Genomic DNA, 23639 nt, shown 5'->3' on the forward strand with positions numbered 1-23639 from the left:
CTGCTGGCACACTGTAATTACAATGAAGAAGTGATAACCAATGAAAAGAAAAAAGACAGACCAGAGATAAAATGCACAAAACTTGGGTCAAACCCAGACACCAACTATCAAAGGAAATGAAGTATATCGCAGCTGCAGGGAAGGTAGAGAAATTTCTGCTTTGAAAACAGCATTTGTGAAGGACATAGGTGGCCAACAGGTGACCAGAGAGCGAGAAGTGCCTGTCTGTATGTTTTACATGTTCGTGGATCAACTCTCCTTACCCATATCTGGGTTTGGGTCTGCTGGCAACAGCCTAGAGTCTTGATTTGCTGCTAAAAATAACAATCTTGGTGCAGTTGCCTTACAGTTTTGGCACTCTCTCTCCTTAGGGGACTTAAATGGCTTACTCCTTAGCTGAAGAAGATTGATTGAAAGGGGTAGTGTCGGTTTTAGAGAAAATTCAGGGCTCACGGATCTTGTCCCACTCCAGAAGCCACAGCTGCAGGTGAGAATCCAGCCATGGTGACAGAGCCCAGCCCTGCCCTTCTCTTCTCACTCAACCACTCCTTGCCCAGCAGACCACCTCCAATTGCTCTTTGGACCACTGAACCCAGAGTTGAGTGGATCAGGCTGGAGGCCATGAGGGGTCAGGCCAGATTGTGGCCCCTGTATCCTGCTCAGCCACCTGAGTAAGGATTCCAGTTCAGTTTGGACTCTCATCGGCTTGGTGAGGAGGGACTCAGGGGCAGGGAGGCCCCTGACCTGCCAATAGGACGCCAAAGAGGACCACAGTCTACCTTGGCCAGAGACATCCTCATGTGCAGGAGTAAAAGGCATGGAAGACGCTGCATTAATGCTAATGGCAGTTCTCATCAGTAAGTTCTCAGAGCATTAGTTACTAGTGATGTACCTTCACCAACATACAGTAGCAGAAATGAGGACCCTTGCAACACCACATTTAGTCTCATAATAAAAAAGTTGAGTCCATCTCCATCTCCTTAGCTATGTTGCAAAGCTACAGAGAAACTGAGCTCGACACTATGTGATCTCCTATTCCATAGTGTTTCAGCATAGCGTCACACAAACAGCCGGGACCCAGAAAGTGTGTGCTGGGAAAAGAGATGGATTGAGGAAGGCAGCATGTCAATCTGGAGACAAACCCCACGCTCCTTACCTTTCGAACATACGGCATGTACTCTTCATCCATATTGTAAGAACCGTATTCATTCTCTACCTGCACTGCAATGATTGGGCCGCCCTGGAGATACTGACAAACAAACCATGAGGATTTGAGAGTGGCCTTCTGGTGGTAAAAACCTAGAGGTTCTGGATTTGCTGCTAAAAATAACAGTCTTGGTGTGGCTGCCTTACCGTTTTGGCACTCTCTCTCCCCGGAGGCTTAAATGGCTGCCGGAGTCCTATCTTACCTGGGACCTCATAGGTAAGCATGTCCCATAGGTTTCCTCTAGTTCTCACACTAATTAGCTCCTTAGACATGTAACCTCAAACCTTCAGACCTACCTGCTCCCATACCCATCCCAACCACCTTCCTATCTGAACCACCTTCACCCTCTGTCTTAGAGTAATGTCACCACTTGTGGGTGGGGGGCACTGCCTCTCACCCCTGCTCAGGGACTGGACTTTTTCCACAGCTCCTTCTCATCTCTACCTTCAACCCCTCTTCCCAGACAGACTGACTTCCATCATCAAGAAAACTTGCCCAAAACCTCCTTCATATCAGAGATCGGGGGGCCATGGGGGGGGGGGGGCAAGGAGATTGAGAAAAAGAGAGAAAGACAGAGAATCAGAGAGAGAGGAAAGGATTCCTCCAAGAATGTCCTCTCCAACCACACGACATTTCCTCTCTCCTCTTTAAGAGTCAAATTTCTTGAAATAGTTATCAGCAATCTATTCACAAGGCTCTGTTTTCTCACTTTGAACTCATTTTTCAACCCACTGTGGTAAATCTTCTACCCTATCACACCACCACTTGCATCAAAGTAAAAAGCAAACACTTTTCAGTTTTTAATTTGGTCGTCCAATATCATTCCATGCTCAAGTGCGTCCCCTCCTTCTGGATTCCTGTCTCTTCATTCTCAGTCACATTTCTCCCCTGGGCTCCCTCCTAGCTCTCTGACTGTCATAGCCTTTTTTTCAGTTCTCTCACCATCTCTTTAAGAAGTTATTCTCCTTCTACCTTAACGTGATTATTATTATTATAAACTAATTTGCTTCCATGTGCGTGGAAAAATCTCTGGAAATACACACAAAAATCTGGTAAAGGGGGTCGCCTCCTGTGAAGGCAAATGAGTGGCTTTGGGACTGGATAGAGGGAGGATTTCTACTTCACCATAAATTCTTTTGTACATTTTGAGGGTTTTACTAAGTACAAGTTTTAAGTGTTTAAAACAATAAATACTATTTAAGAAAAGAACTAAACAGCATGAAGATCAGCAAGCTTCGCGCACATCAAGCACATCCAGAAGAATGAAAACAAGTCCTAAGCTAGCAGAGCAGATGAGACCCCCTGCCCCACGCTGGAACACAGAGAAGCTTCTGTGGTAAGATGGAGGTTAGAATTCAAAGCAGCAGCAAACGTCAGCCTCTGTTCTAATGGAGTCGGACATCCTATGCCACAAATGAGCCAGAACAGGCTACTTGCTCCAGCAAATGTCAAGAGAGAAGAAAAAAGTAATGTGACTCTACCTGGAGGGGGACCACCCTGGGAATCAGATGGTCAAAATAGTTATCAACCGCTTTAACGAAGCCCTTGTGGGTTGTTCTCAATTTCATCGTAGGGTCCTGCAGTAACCAGCTGGGGGAAAAGGGGCAGACTCAGAGTTAGAGACTGGAGGGCAGCACCAAAGATCTGACCAGCAGCCAGCCCCTCCGCAGAGCTCCCGCCTGCCGAGATTTACTTCTTCTGCCCTCATGCCGTGACCCAGGGTCCCATGAGATTCTTGAAACAGAAATCGAGACTTGACCTTAGAAACCAGCAGGATGAAGCTCTTTGGATCTTTCCAACAGACTAGTGGGATTTAAAAGACAGGTTTACCTCTCCAGGACCCTTTAGGAGATAGGCAGTGCTTTTCCTTCTGCTCTGACTCCACTGCAGGCCCACATCAATGGAAGCTGTGTCCCATCAGACACCTCCCTTCAGTTCATGAGAAGCATCTTCACTGAGCATAGCCTCTGCACTTTAGGCACTGAGTCACATGTCCTCAAGGAAAGAGAACCTGGAGCCAGTGACCACATGCCCATGTCTCCAGGAGGGCACAGGGTGAGGCATCCAAGCCAATGGGAAGGCACTTCTTCTCTAAGGCCCTACTTCTCTCTGAGAGGCCCTCCTCTGCTCTGCTCCAGAACTGGGATGGGAGGACGAGCTCATCTTGCAGGAAAGCAAAGACCTTGGTCTGACTCTAGGGACCCAAGTGCTTTCACAGAGTCAGGTCTGGGCTGAATGGGGTTCTTGGTTCAGAAAGGCAATAGAAACAGATTGATGGATGCTCACCTAGTCTGAGCTGAGAATCAGCACACAGACAAGAGAATAGGACAAAGAGGACGGGATGGAATGAAGGGGAGCCAGGAGTGCTCAGTGCGAGGGAGAACATGGCCCTCCACTAACAAAATAAAGAGAAAAGTGTACTGAATGGAGCAGAAGTCATCAGAACAAGCCTTTCCATCTCTAAAGCCTTTGCTTCCCTTTCTTCCACCACTTGAGAAGAACAAAGGAAGCAGAGCTCCCTCTGCAGAGAAAGGAACTCAGGCCACCGCAATGCCATTTCTCTCCCCACTCACACCCACGGCCACATGCCAACACCGTGATCCATGGTCCTGGTCTGTAAGACAAGGACTGCGTTAGCACCCTCAGGACATTCACACAAGCGTTCCGTCAGGTGACAGAGTCAAGTACTCAGCATGAAGCAAGAGGAGGGTGTACTCAATAAATGATGATTGGTTTTATTAGATTGAAGTTTTACTTAAGCTAAAGAAAACTATTTTACTACAACCACAACTCTGGACTCTTCTCAGCCTGCTTACCTGGGCAGGCCCCCCAGGTCGATCTCACTGCAGATGTAGGGGCCTGGACGCAGGATCACCCACAGCCCAACCTCGGCAGCCAGCAGGATGAAGGCCCTGGAGAGAGACCAAGGCCATAGTGTCAGCCCAGAGCCAAGGCCAGGGTGCTAAGCCAGGGCGGGCATGGGAAGGGAGCCCAGCAAGGCACTCAGCTCTTCTCCCCACCCTCCTCGCTCAGTCAGGGAGACTGGGGTGAGGAGAGGAAAGCTGCAGGCCCTCCCACCAACAAGGCAGAGAGCCCACAGGTCAGAAGCCAGAGAGGCCTGGGGCTGGGTTTCCACTAACTCCCAGCATAAGGAGTCTTCCGGGGACCTTTGGGCTGTCTATGAGGGTGCCCAAGTCACCCTAACAGTGAGTGTGACCCCTACGGCTTTGCTAACCCACCGCGAGAAGGACCTCCTCAAGGTGGGGCCGAATCCTGGGAACGAGCAGCTTCTCAGCTGCAGTGACGAGTCTGGGCACAGAGAAGACAGTCCAGCCCCCACAGGGAGGAGCCAGCTTACGGCTAGGGGGTGTGTGGGACTGAGTGCAGAGCCTTCCAGCCTGTCCTGAGAGCCAACAGTCAGAACACTCTGATCTCTCTGTGGTTCTCAAAGCAGAAAGCTGCCTCCGCTTCCCACCCCAGGGTCCGAACAAGGAAGCAGCACCAGCACATACTCCAGATCCAGGTTCCCAGAGAAGTCGAATTTGCCTCTTTCTGGCTCATGGAGGTTCCACGGAACATAGCTGAATTAGAGAAGAGAAAAATAGAATAAGCATCTTATTTCTTTCCTCCAAATTCCTACATCAGTCTCAACCCTAAGCCAGACAAAAGTTTTTGACTACTGTACTCCAAACTCTATCTTCCCCCTAAACTTGTTATATAAAATAACCAATGAATACATAAACCATTCACACAGAAAACAAGGCACAAGTAAAGAATAATAGGAACAAAACATAGAATATAAATATAGCTAGAGACTAAAAATGTCTATAGACATCTTTATTTCAGTAAACTGGAAATTGTGGATATTTTCTTTAAAAGAACTTTGGGATGACAAAGATGGTGGCATAAGATTTGCCAGGATGCTGTCCCATCACAGAATCATTGAACAACTATCAAAAACTGGCAGAGCTATCTTCCACAAAACTCCAGAAAACAGCCAAAGGGTTGCAGTAGCTGAACAAGTCCCAAATCAACAAAACACACTATTAAATCAGTAGGAGAAACATGTGGTACCCTAGTTCCTCCTCTCCCCCCACCCAACATGGTGCCTCTATCGTGGGTCTCTAGGCCTGGTCAAGAGAACATTGACCCCTCTCTGTGCACTGGAGTACTCGTATGTTGGAGCCAATCCACCTGGTGGCAATCTGAGACTGAACCAGGACACGCATGTTTGGCTCGTGCTCCCAGAATTTACCTGCAGGTAGCCTGAGGACAGCAAAAGCAGGGTAAGAAACAATTAAATCAATCCTGGAGCAAAGGATTACCAGCTGTAAGACATAAAATAGGGGAGAGGGAGTCTACTTCATAGGGAATACAGAGAGCATTTGGATTCCTATAAATAGGGGAATTCCTAAGGCCAGGAAGACAAACCCAAGATATAGTACACAACACTTTCTCCTCAGGCTGATCTTCTTGACAGGAGAGAGAATTCTGAAAGGAGAACACCAGCCAAAACAGAGCCAACTTGCAAAGACTGTGAAAAGTGAGGTTTTTTGCGTTGGTTTCCTTGGTTTTGTTACCTCCTGGTATTCAAGGAAATCTCTGTCATATCACAAGCAAGATGTAAGCTTAAGGAAAAGAAAACTCAAGGACTGACTGCCAATAACACACTAAAATATTAAAATGTACAGTGTGCAAAAAAGATTGCAAAAGACAAACAAGGAAAAAAGGAAATGATAGCCCATCCAAAAAAGGAAATGATGGCCCATCCAAAAACAAGATAAAGAAGATAAATTTCAGAAACTATCAGAAAAGAATATCAGACAGACTTTGGACATACCCACACAAAGTCTTTTTTAAAATGTGGTCTTCAATATACTCAAACAATTGGAAAAAAAACATGGAGAAAGAACTAAAGGATAACAAGAAAACAATAAATGAGGAATATGAAAATTTCAATAAAGAGGTAGAAATTTTAAAGAGGAACCAAATGGAAATACTGAAATTGAATACAGTAACAGCAGATTAGAGCTAGCAAAGAAAGAATCAATACACAAGAACATACAATAATTGAAATAATTCAGGGTGAGGCACATAAAGAAAATGAATGAAAGGGGGAACAGAGATATAGAGATCTGTGGAACAACATCAAGCATTTCAATATAAGCATTTTGGGAAATGTGGAGGAAAGAAAAGAGAAGGAAGTCTGAAGGAATTTTTTTTAATGGCAGAAAAGTTCCCAAATAATGGAAAACATGAATATACATTCAAGAATCCCAACAAACCCCAAACACAAAAAAACTCAGAGAGCCACAACCACACATATTGTAAACTATCAAATGCCAAGGAAAAGGAGAGAGTTCTGAAAAATGCAACAGAAAAAGTATGTGTTATGGAGAAGGGAGCCCCAGTAAGATTACCTTCCAATTTCTTATCAAAACCATGGAGGCAAGAAGGAAGTGGGATAAAATATTTAAAGTGCTAGAATAAGTAACCGTCAATTAAGAAATTTATATCTGACAAGACTGCCCTTCAAAAATGAAAGATTAAAATATTCCCAAATAAACAAAAGCTGAGGGAGTTCACTGGATCTGACCTACAGGCAATACTAAAGGGATTTTTCAGACTGGAAAAGGAAAGGACATTAGACAGTGGATCGAAATAGCATAGAGAACTAAAGATCCACAGTAAAAGAAAATATATGGGTAATTTAAAATACCAGTGCTATTAAATTTTTTTGTATATAAATCCACTTTTTACAGAGTCTGAAATGGACTGAAAGGAAAGGACACTGGACAGTGGATTGAAGTGGCATAGAGAAATAAGGGTCCACAGTAAACATAAACACATGGATCATTATAAATTCCAGTATTGTTTTGTTGAGGTTTTTTTGTACATAAATCCACATTTTACTTCTTACAGGTTCTGAAATGTAAGTGTATAAAAATGTTAAGTCTATGTTTTGGACACACAATATATAAAGATATAATTTCTAAGAAATACTAGGTATAGTAAAAGTGGGGTACAGGAAGTATTTGTGTATGCTACTGAAGTTAAGCTGGTATCAAATTAAACATGATTGTTATAGATTTAGGTGTTAAATTTAAGTTCCATGGTAACCACAAAGAAAATATCTGAAAAATATGTACAGAAGGACATGAGAAGTGAATAAAAATGATACACTACAAATAATTTTTAAAAATATGAAAGTAGGGGGTGGGGGGTAGTTCATTGGTGGAATTCTCGCCTGCCATGTGGGAACCCCGAATTCAATTCCCACCCTATGTACTTCCCAAACAAAAAGACAAAGAAACAAACAAAAAAATTCAACAAACGATGCTGCAATAACAGGTTACTCACATGGGAAAAGAAAGAAATGTGACTCCACCATACAGCATACAAAAAATATATGTATATATAAGTAGGCATTAATAGAAGAATTGAGGGACAGTAAAGGCATGACTTACAAAGACTGAATAGCAAAAGGCAGAGGAAGTCAGCATTATCAGTTGCTACTTCAAATGGTAAAGGGTTAAATTCTCCAGTCAAAAAGCAGAGATTGGCAGAATGGAAAAAAAAAAGCATTACCCAACCATATTTGCAAGTCTATTTGCAAGAGATTCACCTTACATTCAACTACTAGGCTGAAAGTGAAAGGATGGAAAAGAATATTTCCTGAAAATAGTAACAAAAGAGAGCCCAAATACCCCTAAAGAGTGGGAAAAAGATTAAAGGTGATGGTGGAGTTATACAGAGAAGGTAGTGTTTAATAAATGAGCATAATGGTGGAATCATTATATTGATACTTCTTTTAGGCTCCAATGTCTTAGAGCAGCTAGAAGCAAAACCTGTATCAAACTTTGAAATCTGTTCTACGACTAATTGTTGTTCTGTGCTTTGAAATTTATTGCTTTTTTGTATATATGTTATTTTTCACAAAAGTCGATTTTGATGATAAAAAAAATATTTATTCCTTCTAGCCTCCAATGTTTAGGGGCAGCTAAAAGGAAAAATCTGAGATGATAGACTGATATCCCATGACAAACTCTGGGATCTGTCCTGTAACTACTTGTCGAAGAGCACTTTGAAAACTATTGCTTTTTTTCTTTCTTTTCAAAACAGTGTGGACTTCCAGACAGACATAAAAATCAATAAACTTTTTCAGGGAATAGAAAAAGAAGTATAATCAGTCTTTTGGGCTATTATAACATTGATAGCAAAACTGGACGAGAACACTAATAGAAATAAAAAATGTAAAGCAATCTCCCTTATAAACATAGATAAAAATAGAAGTGTCTGAACGAAAACACTAACAAATTAAGTCTAGCAATCTACATGTGTGTGTGCACCTGAGTGTGTGTATGTATGCAACATGTGCATGTCTCATAGAAAAATAGAGCTTTTTCTATGTCTCATAGAAAAATAGAGCTTTGTCCAGGACTGTAAAATTGGGTGAATATCAGATAAGTTGTCAAATAATTCACCCCTTCAACAAGGGTGGAGAAAAGACACATGCTTCCCTCAAAAGATGCAGAAAATAGGCTTTAATACAATTCAGTAATCATTCGAGATTAAGCTCTTTGCATATAGGGTGTAACAGCTATGGATGTATTGCCTGCGAGCTTCAAATTCACCCTTCACTAACTGCTCTGCAATCACAGAATGGGCAGCTAAGGTTCCCCTCCTTAACAGTGAGTATGATGCTAAGCTTTGCTACTAGAGGGCTGTGGAAGGATATTAAGGAGGCTTCTCTTTCTGTTGCTGGTGCACCATTTTTGCAATTCTGTGCTCCTGTTACATGGCTGCTCAGAAATGTAGGTTTATTAGGACAGCTGATGGTGTTTTATTTTTTAAAAATTCAACACATTAGGAGTATCATCCATTACAATCAATGTTAAATTAGCCCAGAAAGGCAAAGGAACTTAAATATTTAGGAATTAACATAACATAAAATATCACATTGTATGCTCCATGGTGTTTTGCTAATACTTTCTGCTCTTTCTCTTCCCATGTTGTAAGTTTTGAAGTTCTCAGGACTGCCTCTATTCTTTCCAGATATTAATAGAATTCCACTGCTTAACCATGAAACAATGAAACAAAGGACTGCCTTTCTAATTGCTGGTGACAAAAATATAATCAAGAAACAGAAAAAATACTCTGCACCATAAAATGTCCTTGCAAAGGACATTTAGACCTTACAAGTTGTTGCAAAATCCCATGAACACAATCCTCAATCTCTAAATAAAGTTTAAACAGCTGAATTGTTTGACCTTCGTCTTAGTTTTCTCACCTGCAAAATGGGGATAATAAATTACACTACTCACCACATAGGCTGCTCTGGGGATTGAGAAAATTAATAATATCTGGGGCTTAGGGCTTCCTGGAATGCAATAAATATTATATGAAAGTCTATTGAAAAGCTAAAATTCGTCGTATTATTTTATAGTGGTGGATACATCTAAATTAATGTCTGTCTTCTGACCATGATAGAATCACTATACTAAGGGTGATCTTCCCTGCAGTCCCCCTAAAATGTAGGATCATCATTCCCCTAAAGTTAACCACAATGAAAATGGGTCTGTTATGAAGGAAGTGTCCTGGTCCTCATTCAAATATGACTTTGGCTTTGAACATGTGTTCTCATTCTGAGTGGAACTCCCGCAGCTGTCCTCATTCACAGCTCACAGCCGCATCTGGAGTAAAGCACAGGAAGGACACCTAGTCCAGCAGCTAAGGTCAGGGGATCTGCAGCCAGATCCCCAAGGGTGGTCCTCAATGTCCTCTTGAGCAAGTCCATTAACCTCTCTGTGCTCTAGTGTCTGTCCATCTCACAGGGCAGGTATGAAGTCGAGTGACTGGGAAGATGCTTAGAAAATGCCTCACCGTTGGTTAAGCCCTAAAACTATGTTACCTTCTGTTACTGCACATTTGGTCATGTGAAATAACAAGCTCATCTACATCTAAATCCTTCTATTGGACGAAACTGGGCTTCTACTACTTTGCGCCCCACCCCAAGCCACCCCACCCTGCCGGGTGACCCTCCGCCCGCACTCACGTGGTGACCGTGTTGAAGCCGCAGGCCCTCAGCTTCAGCAGGCGGTCCCGCCAGTATTCCCTGGGCACCCGGAAGTAGTGGATGGAGCCCCCGAAAATCAAGAACTTGTCACCCTCCAGCGTGAAGTATGGGTTACCCTTGCATCTACTTTTCACCTCAAGTCCCAAATACCGGTTCTTCAGGGTGGGAGGGGTCAGATGAGACCAGTCAAACCTGGCCAGAGAAAAAAACCGCTGAAATCCTAGAGGAAAAGGAAGGAGTGGCCGGCACGGGCTCCGTGCACACTTCGATGCTCCTTTCTCCAGGAAAGCTGAGCGCCCATCCCTCCCTGTGTGTGCAAACCTGGCCTGCTGCTGGGCGACTCTTCCAGCTTTGTGCTTCGCCCTAGGAGCAAAGCCCGATAAGGTCAATGGCAGAAAAAAGATACACGCCATCCTCTTCACGGAGAGGAACCTGCTGAACAGAGAAAGGTTTAGGGTTGGGGGGCGCCGGCCTCGGCGGGCTGGGAGGAGATCTCGGGAGGGAAGGCACAGGAGCGAGATGTAGAGAAGGCGCCACTGCAGACAGGTTTCCTCACCCCCCAGAGTACCCCCCCACCCCTCACCTCCTGGGGGGCAGAGCTGGGGCGCCTGCAGCAGGGGAGAAAGCTACCGGTAGACTGTCCACCCTGGAAGCCGCGGGCGGGGACGGGCCTGGGGTGGGAGGGGGTCTCGTTGACAACCGTCCAGGCTCTTCCTCCCCAGGGCCGAGGGGCATCGACCAGGAATCCGCAGTGAAAGAGTAGAGAGCGGGGAGACTTGAACGGGAGGAAAGTCTCTGGCTCGGGTGAGGCCCAGACGGATGTCACAGCTCTGGGGGCCCGCTACTGCCCCCAGGTTCAGGCACCGTGCCCAGGGCCCGCGCCTGCTGACGACAGAGGGACGTGGGGCGGGGTAGGGGGTGGAGGCTATAGGAGTAGCCGCAAGTAAATGCCCGGGAAGCCCCGAACCAGGACGCACAAAGGCCGCGAGCTCGTCACCTGAGCTGCAGCCGGGAGCGCATGGCCGCCAGAAAGGGAGCGCAGGCTCGCACGCAGCTGTCCCGCCGTCTGTCAGAGCTCCCGGGCGGGGCCGGGTCGGAGTCGGTGCCGGGACGCGCAGGGGCCCAATGGATCGGCAGGTCCGGGTACTAGCGGGGTCCGGCGCGCTCGCCCCAGAGGTTCTCGCCGCTGCCCCCGAGGTCCCGCTGCTGGCGAGGTCGCACGCGCTGGCCCCAAGGTCCGAGGTGGGCGCCCCGGGGTCCCCCGCGCTCGCCTCCGAGGTGCGCGGGCCGTCAGGGTCGCGGGACGGCTGGATCGCGCCTAGCGAACTGGAGCGGAGGCGGCGAGGAGCCCGGATGCGAGAAGAGCTGGCGCCAGGAACCCCGGCCTCGCCACAGACCTCCCCCGGCTATGGGAAGGGACAGGAGGGTCCGCCCTGACCTTGAACCTCGGACGCTGTGGGTGGGCAGCCGCAGGAAAGGAGGGGGGGGTTGCGGAGCACCTCCGTGGGCTGCGGCTGGGCATCCTCAGTTTCGTGCCTTCCGCGGACTGTCCGAGGCCACTGTGTTCAGCACGCAGTGGGTGGGGGGATGACTGTGAAGGACGCAAATGCTCTGCCTTCAAGGACTTTCAGACACTGGTGAGACGTGGGTAAATCACTTGTTTTCTACGATGGAGTAGGGGCTGAGATAAAGATTCCACTAGGAAAGGACGCGATGAAAGTTTAGAAAGGGGACCAGAGCATGCTGGGGGATTATAGTAAATAGGGAGAATTGTCCAAGCAGAGAAAAGGGTTGTTCCTAATAGTGGGAAGGCTTGAAGGTAGCTACATTGTATTTGCAGGAGCTGCAGTTTGGCGCTCTTTGGATATAAAGTCTGGGTGGGGAGGGAGAAGCCGGGTAGGAGGCAGGTCGCAGGGGATTCTGAATGCAGTGCTAAGAAGCTTAATCTCTTTCCAGAGAGCATGGATTTCAGACAGAAACTAAGAGCCGGATTTTGGTTCCCGGAGCTTGCTTGCAAGGTGAAGGCTGGATGGGAATAAGAGCCAAGCAGTCCTGGTGGTCCTGAAGTAGTCCTGGTGGAGGGCGAGGGCCTGCAGTGCCCTCATGCGAGTGATGCTAAGCTGAATGGAGGGTGCGGGTGAAGAAAGATTTGTGAGGTCAAATGGCAGCTCCTTATAGTTGATGGACTAGACACCGAATACAGAGAGAGGACCTGGGATGGCTGCCATGATCCAGGCAGAAGTGGCCAGATGGTGACATTTATCACACAGGAATAGAGGGGTGAAGAGTAATATGCCCAGTTTTGAGGGATTTTCCACCTAGGTGGCTTATGTGCACACAAGCCCCTGAGTTTCTGTTCTTTTTTTTTTAACGTTTTTATTATAAAATATAACATATATACCGAAAAAAAAAAACCACAATAATTTTCGAAGTACATTTTAACAAGTAGTTATAGAACAGATTTCAGAGTTTGTTATGGGTTACCATTCCACTATTTCAGATTTTTTCCTTCTAGCTGCTCCAAAAGAAATATAAATATGGTGATTCAGCAGTCACACTCCATTTATTGAATCTTATTTTCTCTGTTATAACTCCTTGTTCTCCTTTGATCCTTCTCCCAATCTATAGGGATCTTTGGACAATGCCCATTCTAACTTTTTCATGTTGATAATGGTTGTCATTTTTTTTTAAGTCTGTTTTCTTTTTGTTGTTCAGACTGAGTGAATTTTATTATTCTGCCCTCAGTTTCACTCATTCTTTCCTCTGTTCCCTCCAGGCTATGACTGAGTCTTCTTTCTGGCTAGGCCTGCCCACACAGGTGTCTTTAAGCAGGGGAGGAGAGTCTAAGGACTGCAAGGATAAAAAGGATCCCTGAACCAATGCACTGTTACTGGAAAGTTTTCTCTAGATTTGCCTGCCTGTCCTGATGTTTCTAAGTGGGAGAGTAATATCCATACTCTAAATGATGACTGAAAATTTTAATTTCAGTATTAGTCATGCAATCAAAACCTAAAGAAAATGTGTCCACAATTTGATACCCTGTTAATTTTGCGAGAACTGTCCTGCATATAGAAATTAAAAAGTAATTACACTAAAGTATAAGTAAAATATATGGATCATGAAAGCATTTAAAATCATAACTGCTAGATCAAGTTTGTCCATCTGGGTACAGTTTCAAAGCTCTGAGATTCACGTATTTGAGTGAGGAAAAGAAAGATCTCTCATTTTCTGATTTGTATTCAAGAGGAAAAGTTTTCAGATTGTGAAGGAATAAAATGTTAAATGACCTTAAGAAGTAAAAAATGAAAAATAATCTGTAATAAAAATATATACCAGATGCCTTTTTATAGTGGAAAAATATTAGGGCAGAATAGTTATAATGGGGCTAGGACACAGTTTCCCTCATTATGATTCTGTTAATCTTCAAGAAAAACTATAATACATTAAGGATAATGGTATTCGTGGGTGAAATACATTCTACCTAAAGCATCAAAACCATAACTAGAAAATTGTAAGATCATAAAAAACTCTTATCATTTAGCAGTTTTTACTTTAGGTTCTAAAGAAAATTCAGGAAGATGGTGGCTTAGTGATGTGTGGAATTTAGTTCATCCTCCAGAGCAGCTAGTAAATAGCCAGAAACAGTACAGAACAACTGCTGGGGACCACATCAGTGACTGGACACACAGTGTACACCAGTCTGGACCAGGTGGACCAGGTGGACCAGCTGCGACCCCACACAGAACTGTAAGTCCCTCAAGCTGTGAAGGCCAGCGCCCCTCCCCTATGGGCACGGTATGCTGGTACCCTGAGGAGAAAGGAAAGAGACTTTATTAACTTTAGCTCAACCAAGTTTCAACTGCAAAATTAATTACCAAGTTCTTACTATTGAAAAATAGGCCCCAGTGCAGATAACCCAGGAATAAGCACTAAAGGAACGAGGAGATTTAGCCCTGGCGGAGAGGTGGCAGGGCTGATGGGGAAAAAATAAGAGAGAGACTTTTTGAGTGGACAACACAAAATACTGGAAGAGGGTTGGACCCCAAGTAAAGGGGGTGCATAAAGCCTGCAGGTACATAAAGCCGTATACCAACTTAAGCTCTTGATGACAGACCAGAGGAGCAGGCTCTGAAAAGGCTTTTTTTTTTCTTTTCCTTTTTTTATACTCCTTAACAGTTCATTAGGTAGAACTGAAAGCACTTTTAGGCTCCAGCACTGCCCTGGGAAAAAGGCAGAGTTAAGGTTGTTTGAGAGACAAAGTAGCTAGTCAAGTGAAAGGAGTTAATTCCCTAGAGGGTGTATCTTCCTAAGAGTAAGGTGGGTCCCAGCCAAGTGGAATCCCTCCTTCAAGGAAATCAGGCCCCAAGGACTGGAAAACTGAAGCAATTCAAGCCATCCTACAACTTTACCTCTGTCTCAACCATGCCCCAGCAGGGACAGTCTGCTAAAATTAAAGGCACTGCATCACTTTATTCCAATGGGAAGCTGCAGGCAGACAAGTGCCACATGCCGAGCAGGATAGGAAAAGCACAGACTCGAGAGGCTTCCTAGAAAAGTCTGACAACCTGCTGGGTCCCACCATCAGGGAAAACTAATGCTGGCTAGTCTTTCCTCCTGAGATGTGGGCCTCCTGAGATCTGGAAGGGGAAAATCTGACTGAGGCCTACAATATCTAAGGAGACGCTCCTCAAAAACAAGTCTCCATATAGGCAGGGCAAGAAACAGGAAAACAAGAACTGGAAAATTCTGATCAGTTTAACAGAGCCTATGCTAGAGGCCTTTAATAAGTCAAACTGAATGTCAAGGAACAGCTACAGAGCAGAGCCATCCAGCAAGAAAATCCTAGGTAGAAGAGTGAAAACAACCTTCAGAATAAACTAATTCAGGAAATCAAATGCCTAGATGCCAGAAAAAAATGACGAATCATACTAGGAAAATCGAAGATATGGCCCAGTCAAAGGAACAAGCCAGCAGTTCAAATAAGGTACAGGAGTTGAAACAACTGATTCAGGATGTTCAAACAGACATGGAAAATCTCATTAAAAAAATCAAATTAATGAGTTGAGGGAGGATATAAAGAAGACTTAGGGTGAACAAAAAGAAGAACTGGAAAGTTTGAAAAATCAAATCACATAACTTTTGGGAATGAAATGCACAATAGAGGAGATGAAAAAAAAAAACAGTGGAAACCGACAGCAATAAATTTGAAGAGACAGAAGAAAAGATCAGTGAACTAGAGGACTGGACATCTGAAATCCAATACACAAAAGATAATATAAGGAAAAGAATGGAAAAATATGAGCAGGGACTTGGGGAATTAAATAACAACATGAAGTGCATGAATATACGTGTTGTGGGTGTCCCAAAAGACAAGGAAAAAAGAAAAAGAAAGACTAGTGGAAGAAATAATCACTGAAAATATCCCACCTTTTATGAAAGATGTAAAATTACAGATCCAAGAAGTGCAGTGTACCTCAAACAGAATAGATGCAAATAGACATACTCCAATATACTTACTAATCAGGGAAAGAGAGAATTTTGAAAGCAGCAAGAGAAAAGCAATCCATCACATACAGGGGGAGCCCAATAAGATTATGCTTGGATTTCTTAGCAGAAACCATGGAGGCTAGAAGGCAGTGATATGATATATTTAAGGTTCTAAAAGAGAAAAACTGCCAACAAAGATTTCTAAAGAAAATTCAGCCTTCTTACCTGGTTATCATATTTATATGTTTCTTCTATTCTGATAATTCCTTGTAAATTAATCTAGAACTCAATTAATTAATTTCTTCTGTAGTAAACTGTATATTATTCAGTTCTTCATACTTCTTTAATAAATTTAGGTCTTTAAACAAGATGAAAATAAGGATAGTTTCCATAATCTTAAAATCTAGATTAAAAACTTCTTCCAGTCTAAATTGAATAACATGAAACAAATTTACCCTCTCTCCTTAAGCAACTAGAATATCAGAGCTGATAAAAATATTTAGGATAATGATTTTCATTATCTTAAATACTAGGAAGCACAGGACTGTCATCCCTGAGAGAAGAGAAACAAACAAGATAAGTCTAGTGCTTGCCGGAGCTTACTGCCCCAAAGTGCTTTCCAGAGTGCAGCATAGGGAGAAGAACCCAATTAAAACCTGGCATTCTCACTAAATTGAGGGAACAGAGATCAGAGTTTACAGAGACCAGAGCAGCTGGATTCTATGAAGCAAAGCACCATAGAAGAAAAAGCAATACAGAGAGTTCCAGAGATCTATAGAGAGGTCTGTTTGAGGCTCAGGACTGAACTGTGCATGCATATGAGAAAATGACCAGAGAAAGAACTGCTAAAAAGAAAGAAAAGGAGTAGGCAGAACAATCCTTAGGGCTTGCACAGGGCTGGGAATAGTTCATGTCCTCCGGCCAGACTGGAAAGATTTCCTTAATTTGGGGAACTGAGTTCTAAGAAGGGTATTGTCTTGTAGACCCACTCTAGCAAAACTTATAGTGAGCTGTTTTTGATAGGATAAAACTAATTCCAAGTTACTTAGAGCATTCCAAAACAAAGCCTAAAAATATTTAAAGGAATACAGCAAAATCCAGCAAACAACAACATAAAGTTCAGAATATCCAGAATTTAATAAAAAATTACCAGCCAGGCAAAGAAGCAGGAAAATGTGATCAATAACTATAATAAAAATCAATCAATAGAAAAATACCCACATAACATATAGATGAAGGAATCAGCAGACAAGGGTGTTAAAATAGCTGTTCTATTTATTCTCCTAGTGGTAAAAAGTTGAGGAAAACTATGAGCATAAAAAGAAAAACTGAAGATTTTTTTAAAAGGCCCAAATGATACTTCCAGTGATCAAAAATTCAATAGCTGAAGTGAAAAATAACTGGATGGATTAACTGCAGATTAGAACCAATAGAAGAAAAGATCAGTGAACAGGAAGACATGGTAATAGAAAATATCCAAAATGAAGGGAAACAGAGCATCAGTTTCCTTTGGAACAATAGCAAATGGTCTAGCATTATATAATTAGAGCCTGAGAAATAGGCAAACAGAAGAAAATACTTGATGAAATGGTCAAAATTTTTCAAATTTGATGTAAAATATAAACCCTCAGATCCAAGATGTTTAATAATCCCTAAGCCAAATAATCATAAATAAAACCATACCACAGCTCATCAAGATCAGATTGCCTAAAACAGCTGCTCAAATGTTCATAGCAACTTTATAGCTCAAAACCGGAAACACAAAATTGTCTATCAGCTGGTGAATATATACACAAATTGTGGTAATTTCATGTAGGAAGGACCATGTAGTAATAATAAAATGAACTACAGATGTACAATGTTATGAATAGATCTAAAATCATGATGCTCAGTGAAAAAATCCAGATCCATGTAAGATTCTGTGACAGTAAATTCTTAGAACATATAAAACTATAGTATGGGGTGCAAAGGTAGTTCAGTGGTAGAATTCTCGCCTGCCATGTGGGAGACCCAGGTTTGATTCCTGGCCTATGTACTTCCCAAGCAAACAAGGAAACAAATAAATTTAAAAATAGGTGAATAGGTGAAGAAATAGGTCAAATAGGTGAAGAAAAGTTGAGCCTCACCAATAATGAAATAAATATGGATAAATTATCCTTGTCTATTGGATTGGAAAAGTTTTGAAACACTGACAGTTACCAGTTGTTTGAAGCTGTGAGTAAATAAATTGCCACTCTCACATATACATTTTTTTTCCCACATAATACTTTTTTTCCCTTTGCCATAGGCTCTTTTGTTTTCCTTCATTTTAGACCCTATGGAAGTAAATTAAGACCACCAAAACCAGAACAAGTAAAGACTGTTTATTTAGGGCTTGCTATACCAAGGGAGTCAGCTAGCATCACTTATATTTGGTAGAGACCCAAAGGCAGGGAGACAAGTGTGAAAACTTTATAGTAGAAATGGGAAGACTTCAGGTTTGGCCCAAAAGGATGCTTTAGGCATGGGAAAGTGGGAGTGAGGCTAACTAGAAGCAGATGTCCTGTGGGATTGGTTAGGGAGCACCTTTAGCTTTCTCTGGTTGTCTTCAGCTGGAGTGGGGGTGGGGCAATGTTTAGGGAAGCTGCAGTCACTGACCAAGTCCTGGCTGGTCTGGACCAAATGCTGCCGAGGTTGTGGGCCAGAGTTCTGTTGTCACATACGGTCGGGCCAATGTTCATTTCTAGTTCCAGTTTCTCATCTTCTCAACCCACACAGAGTTATGGTATTTTTTGTTAAAGTTTACAGCAGAAATCTTCAACAGGTTGTGCTGGTTTGAAGCGGTTATGTACACAAGAAAAGCCATGGTTTTTTAAATCCATTCTTGTGGGTACGGACTCACTGTGGGTGGGAAAGTTTGTTAGGTGTTTCCATGGAGATGTGACCCACCTAATTCAGCGTGGGTCTTAATCCTTTTACTGGATTCCTCTATGAAGAGAATGAAGACAGAAAACACAGAGAGACGAAACCACGTGGAGGACGCAGAGAGACACGCCCCAGAGACACTAAGAGAAGATCCGCAGGACACAGAGAGCTCAGGGAGGTGGTCCCAGAGAAGCAAGCAAGGACACGTGGAACCTAAAAGCACTGGAACCGGGGACTGAAGGATCAGCAGACACCATCCCCTGTGACAGAGGAACAGTGGATGCCATCAACCTTTCTTCAGTGAAGCTATCTTCTTGTTGATTCCTTAATTTGGACATTCCCATAGTCCTAGAATTATTATTTGTAACTACTAAATCCCCATTGTGAAAAGCAAACCCGTTTCTGGTATATTGTATTTTGGCAGCTTTAGTAAACCAAAACACGGGTCAGTGAATATTTGTTTTTAAGCTCTTTTGGGGGGAGGGAATTTAGTAGCCTTTAATTTAGCATTAATTATGTCCCATTTCTAAGGTGTCACAAAGGTATTTAATAAATGCTCTTTACATGGGCTTAGTGGAATAGGATATGGACTGATACTATTTGACTTCTGGGAACTTTACCTGTTCTGGCTTCCAGGTATTTGTTCTGTCCTAAGAAGTTCTTTTTGCTTGCACTTTATGGATTTTCATTTTATGCAGGCACATAAGTATCAAAAGAATTCCATCAGATTCCTAGAACTCTTTCTCTGTGTCATATACACTTTTTCTTTCATCCTACTTACAGTAATTTGCTATAAAATGTTAATCACACAAATGTCAAAAACATCAAACCCCAGAATAATCATCAAAATATTACTTATACAACTTTGGAAATAATTCAAATAATCATCGGTGCGGAAGTGGTTATGAGTATGATACAATAAACTACTATATGAATGTTTAAAATGAGTATGGACCTATATTCGTTGTTTTATTGATTGACATGAAAGTTTTAAAACCTTACATTTTTCTGTGAAAATAAAGCATTGCAGAAGGAGCCATAATCCAATTATGTAAAATGGAATGCAAATATCTATATCTCTATATAACTACATTTTGCTATAAACATGTGTAGAAGACTGCCTACCAATATTTTAAAAGTGCTTATATCTGAACCGTAGAATTTTGAATGATACTTATTTTTTCTTATACTTTTGTATGTGGCTTAAATTTTGTGAAATAAATATTTTTACACTATCAACCCCTCCCCCCCCAAAAAAGCTACACCATACTTGTACATCTCTACATCTTCCTTAGACAAGAGTGATAAAGTTGGATTTCACATACGCTAAACGCTATCATTGCCATTCATTTGATACTTGGGTCTGTTTTCACCAGTGATGCTGATCTGCCTTATGGAAATATATGTCAGGAATCTAAATTCTACTCAAACTTCCTCTATTGTGGTAGCAATCATTTTCAGAAAGAGAGGAGCAGCATCTTCCAGTGCTTTAGTGAACAAACTTGTAGAAATTTCAGTAGGAATCAGAAATGACAATCGTAGATTTTTATCAGGCTGACCTGTTAAAGAAATGCATACGGCAACTGTATTTAATAAGAAACCTTGTGAAATCCAAAAATCTGAGAAAGAAAATGATATTCTCAGTGAAAAATTAAAATGAAAAACTATTAATATTCTAGAGATCAGTGAATAATCATGGGAAAAAGGGCTAATTGAGGGAAAGGTGTTTTTGAAGATTAATGAATGCAAAATCTGCTAACAACTTTAAGATAATTTTCATTGGCTTACTAATAGTTAAAGAAAGCAGGAAAATTTGTAGAATTGAATATTTAGCCACTTTTGTTTGTAAACCATAGGTGTAACAGAAAACTGTTTATTTACCTAAGTTATAATATGTTTATTACAGGAAATGGAAAATACTTATTTGAGTCAGAAAGGAGGCTCAGAAGTCTCCAAATAATTTAATCCATCATTACATATAGTTGCTAGATAGAGACAGACAAGTCAATAAAAGACATATTCTTGTTAGTCAGAAATCTTCAGATCCCTAGTTTAATTTTTTTCCTTATAGACTTCCAAACTGCAAGTAAATCAATAATTAATAAATTAATAATCTCCCCCAGAATCAAATACAAACAAAATTGTGTGCAGCGTAAAGGGCAAGGAAGCAGAGCACTTAGCTCCTGACCCTCTGCTTGAAAATCCTCGAAATGCAGGAACCCCTAAAAATAGTTGCCTAACTCTAGTTTTATACCTCTCAAATGTGTCTTTTTTTGTCGTGGAATCTGCCGGATGCATTCAGTAAAGGAAATAGAAAATCGTGCACCCTCTAAATGAAGTTGCCTAACTCTAGTTTTATACCACTCAAAGGTGTTTTCCTTGGCATGGAATCTGCTGGAAGAAAATAGAAATTCATGCAAAACTCGAGGTCAGAATCCAAGGTTAAGATATGGGGAGGGAGTTTTCCCCCATGACTTGAAGCTAACCAGCCCAACAGTTTGCGGGGGAAGGATCACTCTCTGCTTGAGCACAGGTTCTGATTCTGAAAATATGTCAACACCTTAAATGATGTAAAGAAATAAGGGAGAGTGACTTCCTTCCTTATCTGAGGGTATCCATTAGCCAAGCAGACTTTTGTCTTTGCAGATAACTCAACCCATTCTGGTAAGAGTTGAATGGGGATCATCTGTAAGAATACTGAAAACCTTATCCCAAAGTGGTTCATTTTCATCAGGTTTTTTTTTTCTCCGTTGTTAATGGCTAACATTTATCAACACTCATGTGCCAGGCTCTGCTCTCAGTGTCTAACATTTATTATGTTACAGAACAACATATTATTATATACAACAGCCCCTCGGGGTTGGTGCCACCATTACCCTGCTTTGTAAATGACAAAACTGGGTCACAGAGTTTCCAGTAACTTGTGTCAAGCCACACAGCTAGTTCTCACAGAGCAGGGATTTGAATGGCCTTTAACTGCAAAGATCAGATCTCAGTGGTTCAGCTCAGACCAGCTGAACTCAACTCATCAGGTGTGTATCCACCCAGCCCCATGCACAGCAATGCACCTGTACAAATCAAGGGATAAACAAGTTACAGGGATGTGCTTTGGGAAAAATATGTGAATGCACTCAAAATGAAAGTGTAACTATGTGACCAGTAAGGGGGAAAATAGAATGCATCTAAATTCACAGATGTACAAAATAAATTAAGATGAATGTGGAAAACCTTATTAGAAGGCTTGAAATTTCTCTTGTTTTCTTCATTTTTGAAACAATCAAACTTCTCTGTTTAGTCTAACTAAACTAGAATGTAGTTTAGTTAGACTACATTTAAAATTTCCAGAGAAATGTTAAAACCTGAAAAAATAAGCCCATATCAAGACAAGAGGTGTTTCCTAAGAGACTTGCTGTGATGCCTAGAGCGCTGTCTGTCTGACTCTGCCACCCTGGATGGGAGTTATTTGGTATCTGTCCACGCTCCCAGAGGAGAGAGCAAAGCTGAGGTTTGTGTTCCAGTTGTCTGGGCATCTCCAGCATGTAGATTAACGTTTGCTCTTCAATTAACGTTTGTTGAGTAGCACTTTATTTTATTTTGTGTGTGTGTGTGTGTGTGTGTGTGTGTGTGTGTATGTGTGCAATTGATTTGATATATCTAACTGAAACTTGACAGAAAATAACTGAGAGCTATCTGATGTTTTTCTAAAACCATCTAATCCTTGCCTAACTTGATCTTACTTAGGAAATTTCTCTTCAAAACACAATTCAGGGTGTGTGTGAGAAATGTGCTTCAATAATGCTACCGTTTCATCAAATGTCCTTCAGGGGAAGAGATTAATCTAGCATTCATGGGAGGCCCTTCCTTCTGTGTAAGACCCTTTGGGCATGTGAATTGCAAGCAGCTGCCTAACTCCAGGACATTTCAAGAACCGGACTTCCTCACTTTAGCCCTTTCTTGCCACCATTCAAGTTCGGGTTCAAATTGCTACAAATTTTGACCACAATCATTACTTCTTTGTGTCTTAGTGATTGCTTCTCCCCGTTCATAGTCATTCTTCAAATTCTCTTTTTAAAATGCAGCATCCTCATCATATCTCCTGATTTAAAAAAAAAGTGTGTGTGTTTTGCCTATCAAATACAGTTCAACTTGGACTTTATGACCCTCTAAATTCAGGCTCCACTTGTCTTTCCAGCCTTATTTAAGTGGCTTCCCCATGCTCACCCCAGACCACCGTAAGGTGAAAGATAAGTAGCCTCCCCAGTCACACCCTACACCCCTCCTGCCCTACCCCTGCCTCCTGCCTGGTGGGGGGTAGTTGACCAGTAAGTGTTTGTTGTGACTGTATTAATAAAATATGTAACATTATTTAGTACTTACTCAGTTCCAAGCACTGTCCTAAATGCCTCATTTGAACCATTTAACAACCCTAGGGGATGAGAACTTTTATCATCCTCATTTTACAGATGAGAAAACAGGCAAATCAACGCCAAATAACTCGCCCCAAACTTCACAACGAGTGGGTGATAGAGCAGGGATTTGAGCCCAGGTGATCTGCCTCCAGAGCCTGTGCTCTGGTCCATGACTAAAGTACCACTGATAAGGTTTGACCTGATAAAAAATATAACCAAGTTACTACTACAAATAAGGGAATTCTTCTGGTTCTTTTCCCCCCAAAAGATGAAGAAAGTAAGTCAATTGCTAAGAAGCAAGCACCCACCTTAAAGTGATTTCTCCTATGGAAAAAGCCCTCAGGCCAAGAATACCAGCCTCTTGATGCATCATCTTCTTTTTATTTCTAATAAATGACACACCCAGCAGCCTGTGGCACCGGCCAGCAAACCTTGGACAAGGGGCCTAACCAACTCTCCACTTGCACAAATGAGATTAATTCAGTAATGCTGACGTGGACATCCCACAGGAACAGGACTTTCCCCTGCACACCTGTGCTTCTCTTTTATATTTCAG

General features: G+C 42.3%; 1 protein-coding gene across 13 annotated transcripts in view; it reads right to left on the reverse strand.

Moving 5' to 3' along the window:
- Nucleotides 1-11695, reverse strand: part of GLB1L3 (galactosidase beta 1 like 3) — a 45582-nt gene extending 33887 nt beyond the window's left edge. For 4 of the 13 annotated variants that reach the window (XR_013156435.1, XR_013156434.1, XM_077112383.1 and 1 more), the window contains exons 1-7: nucleotides 10867-11177; nucleotides 10605-10718; nucleotides 10263-10475; nucleotides 4720-4788; nucleotides 4024-4119; nucleotides 2689-2797; nucleotides 1157-1249 (exon numbers count right to left, since the gene is read on the reverse strand). Coding sequence is in view for 11 of the 13 variants with exons in the window: in XM_077112383.1 (XP_076968498.1) it covers nucleotides 1157-1249; nucleotides 2689-2797; nucleotides 4024-4119; nucleotides 4720-4788; nucleotides 10263-10475; nucleotides 10605-10718; nucleotides 10867-11018 (846 nt within the window). In the remaining 2 variants the exon portion in view is untranslated. Of the gene's footprint in view, nucleotides 1-1156; nucleotides 1250-2688; nucleotides 2798-4023; nucleotides 4120-4719; nucleotides 4789-10262; nucleotides 10476-10604; nucleotides 10719-10866; nucleotides 11179-11280 lie in introns of those variants that run through there. The other 9 variants (XM_077112377.1, XM_077112384.1, XM_077112382.1 and 6 more) reach the window with 6 other exon arrangements.
- Between the last annotated feature and the right edge of the window lie 11944 nt (nucleotides 11696-23639).

This window comes from Tamandua tetradactyla, chromosome 8 (assembly GCF_023851605.1).
Source record: "Tamandua tetradactyla isolate mTamTet1 chromosome 8, mTamTet1.pri, whole genome shotgun sequence".
Taxonomy (NCBI): domain Eukaryota; kingdom Metazoa; phylum Chordata; class Mammalia; order Pilosa; family Myrmecophagidae; genus Tamandua; species Tamandua tetradactyla.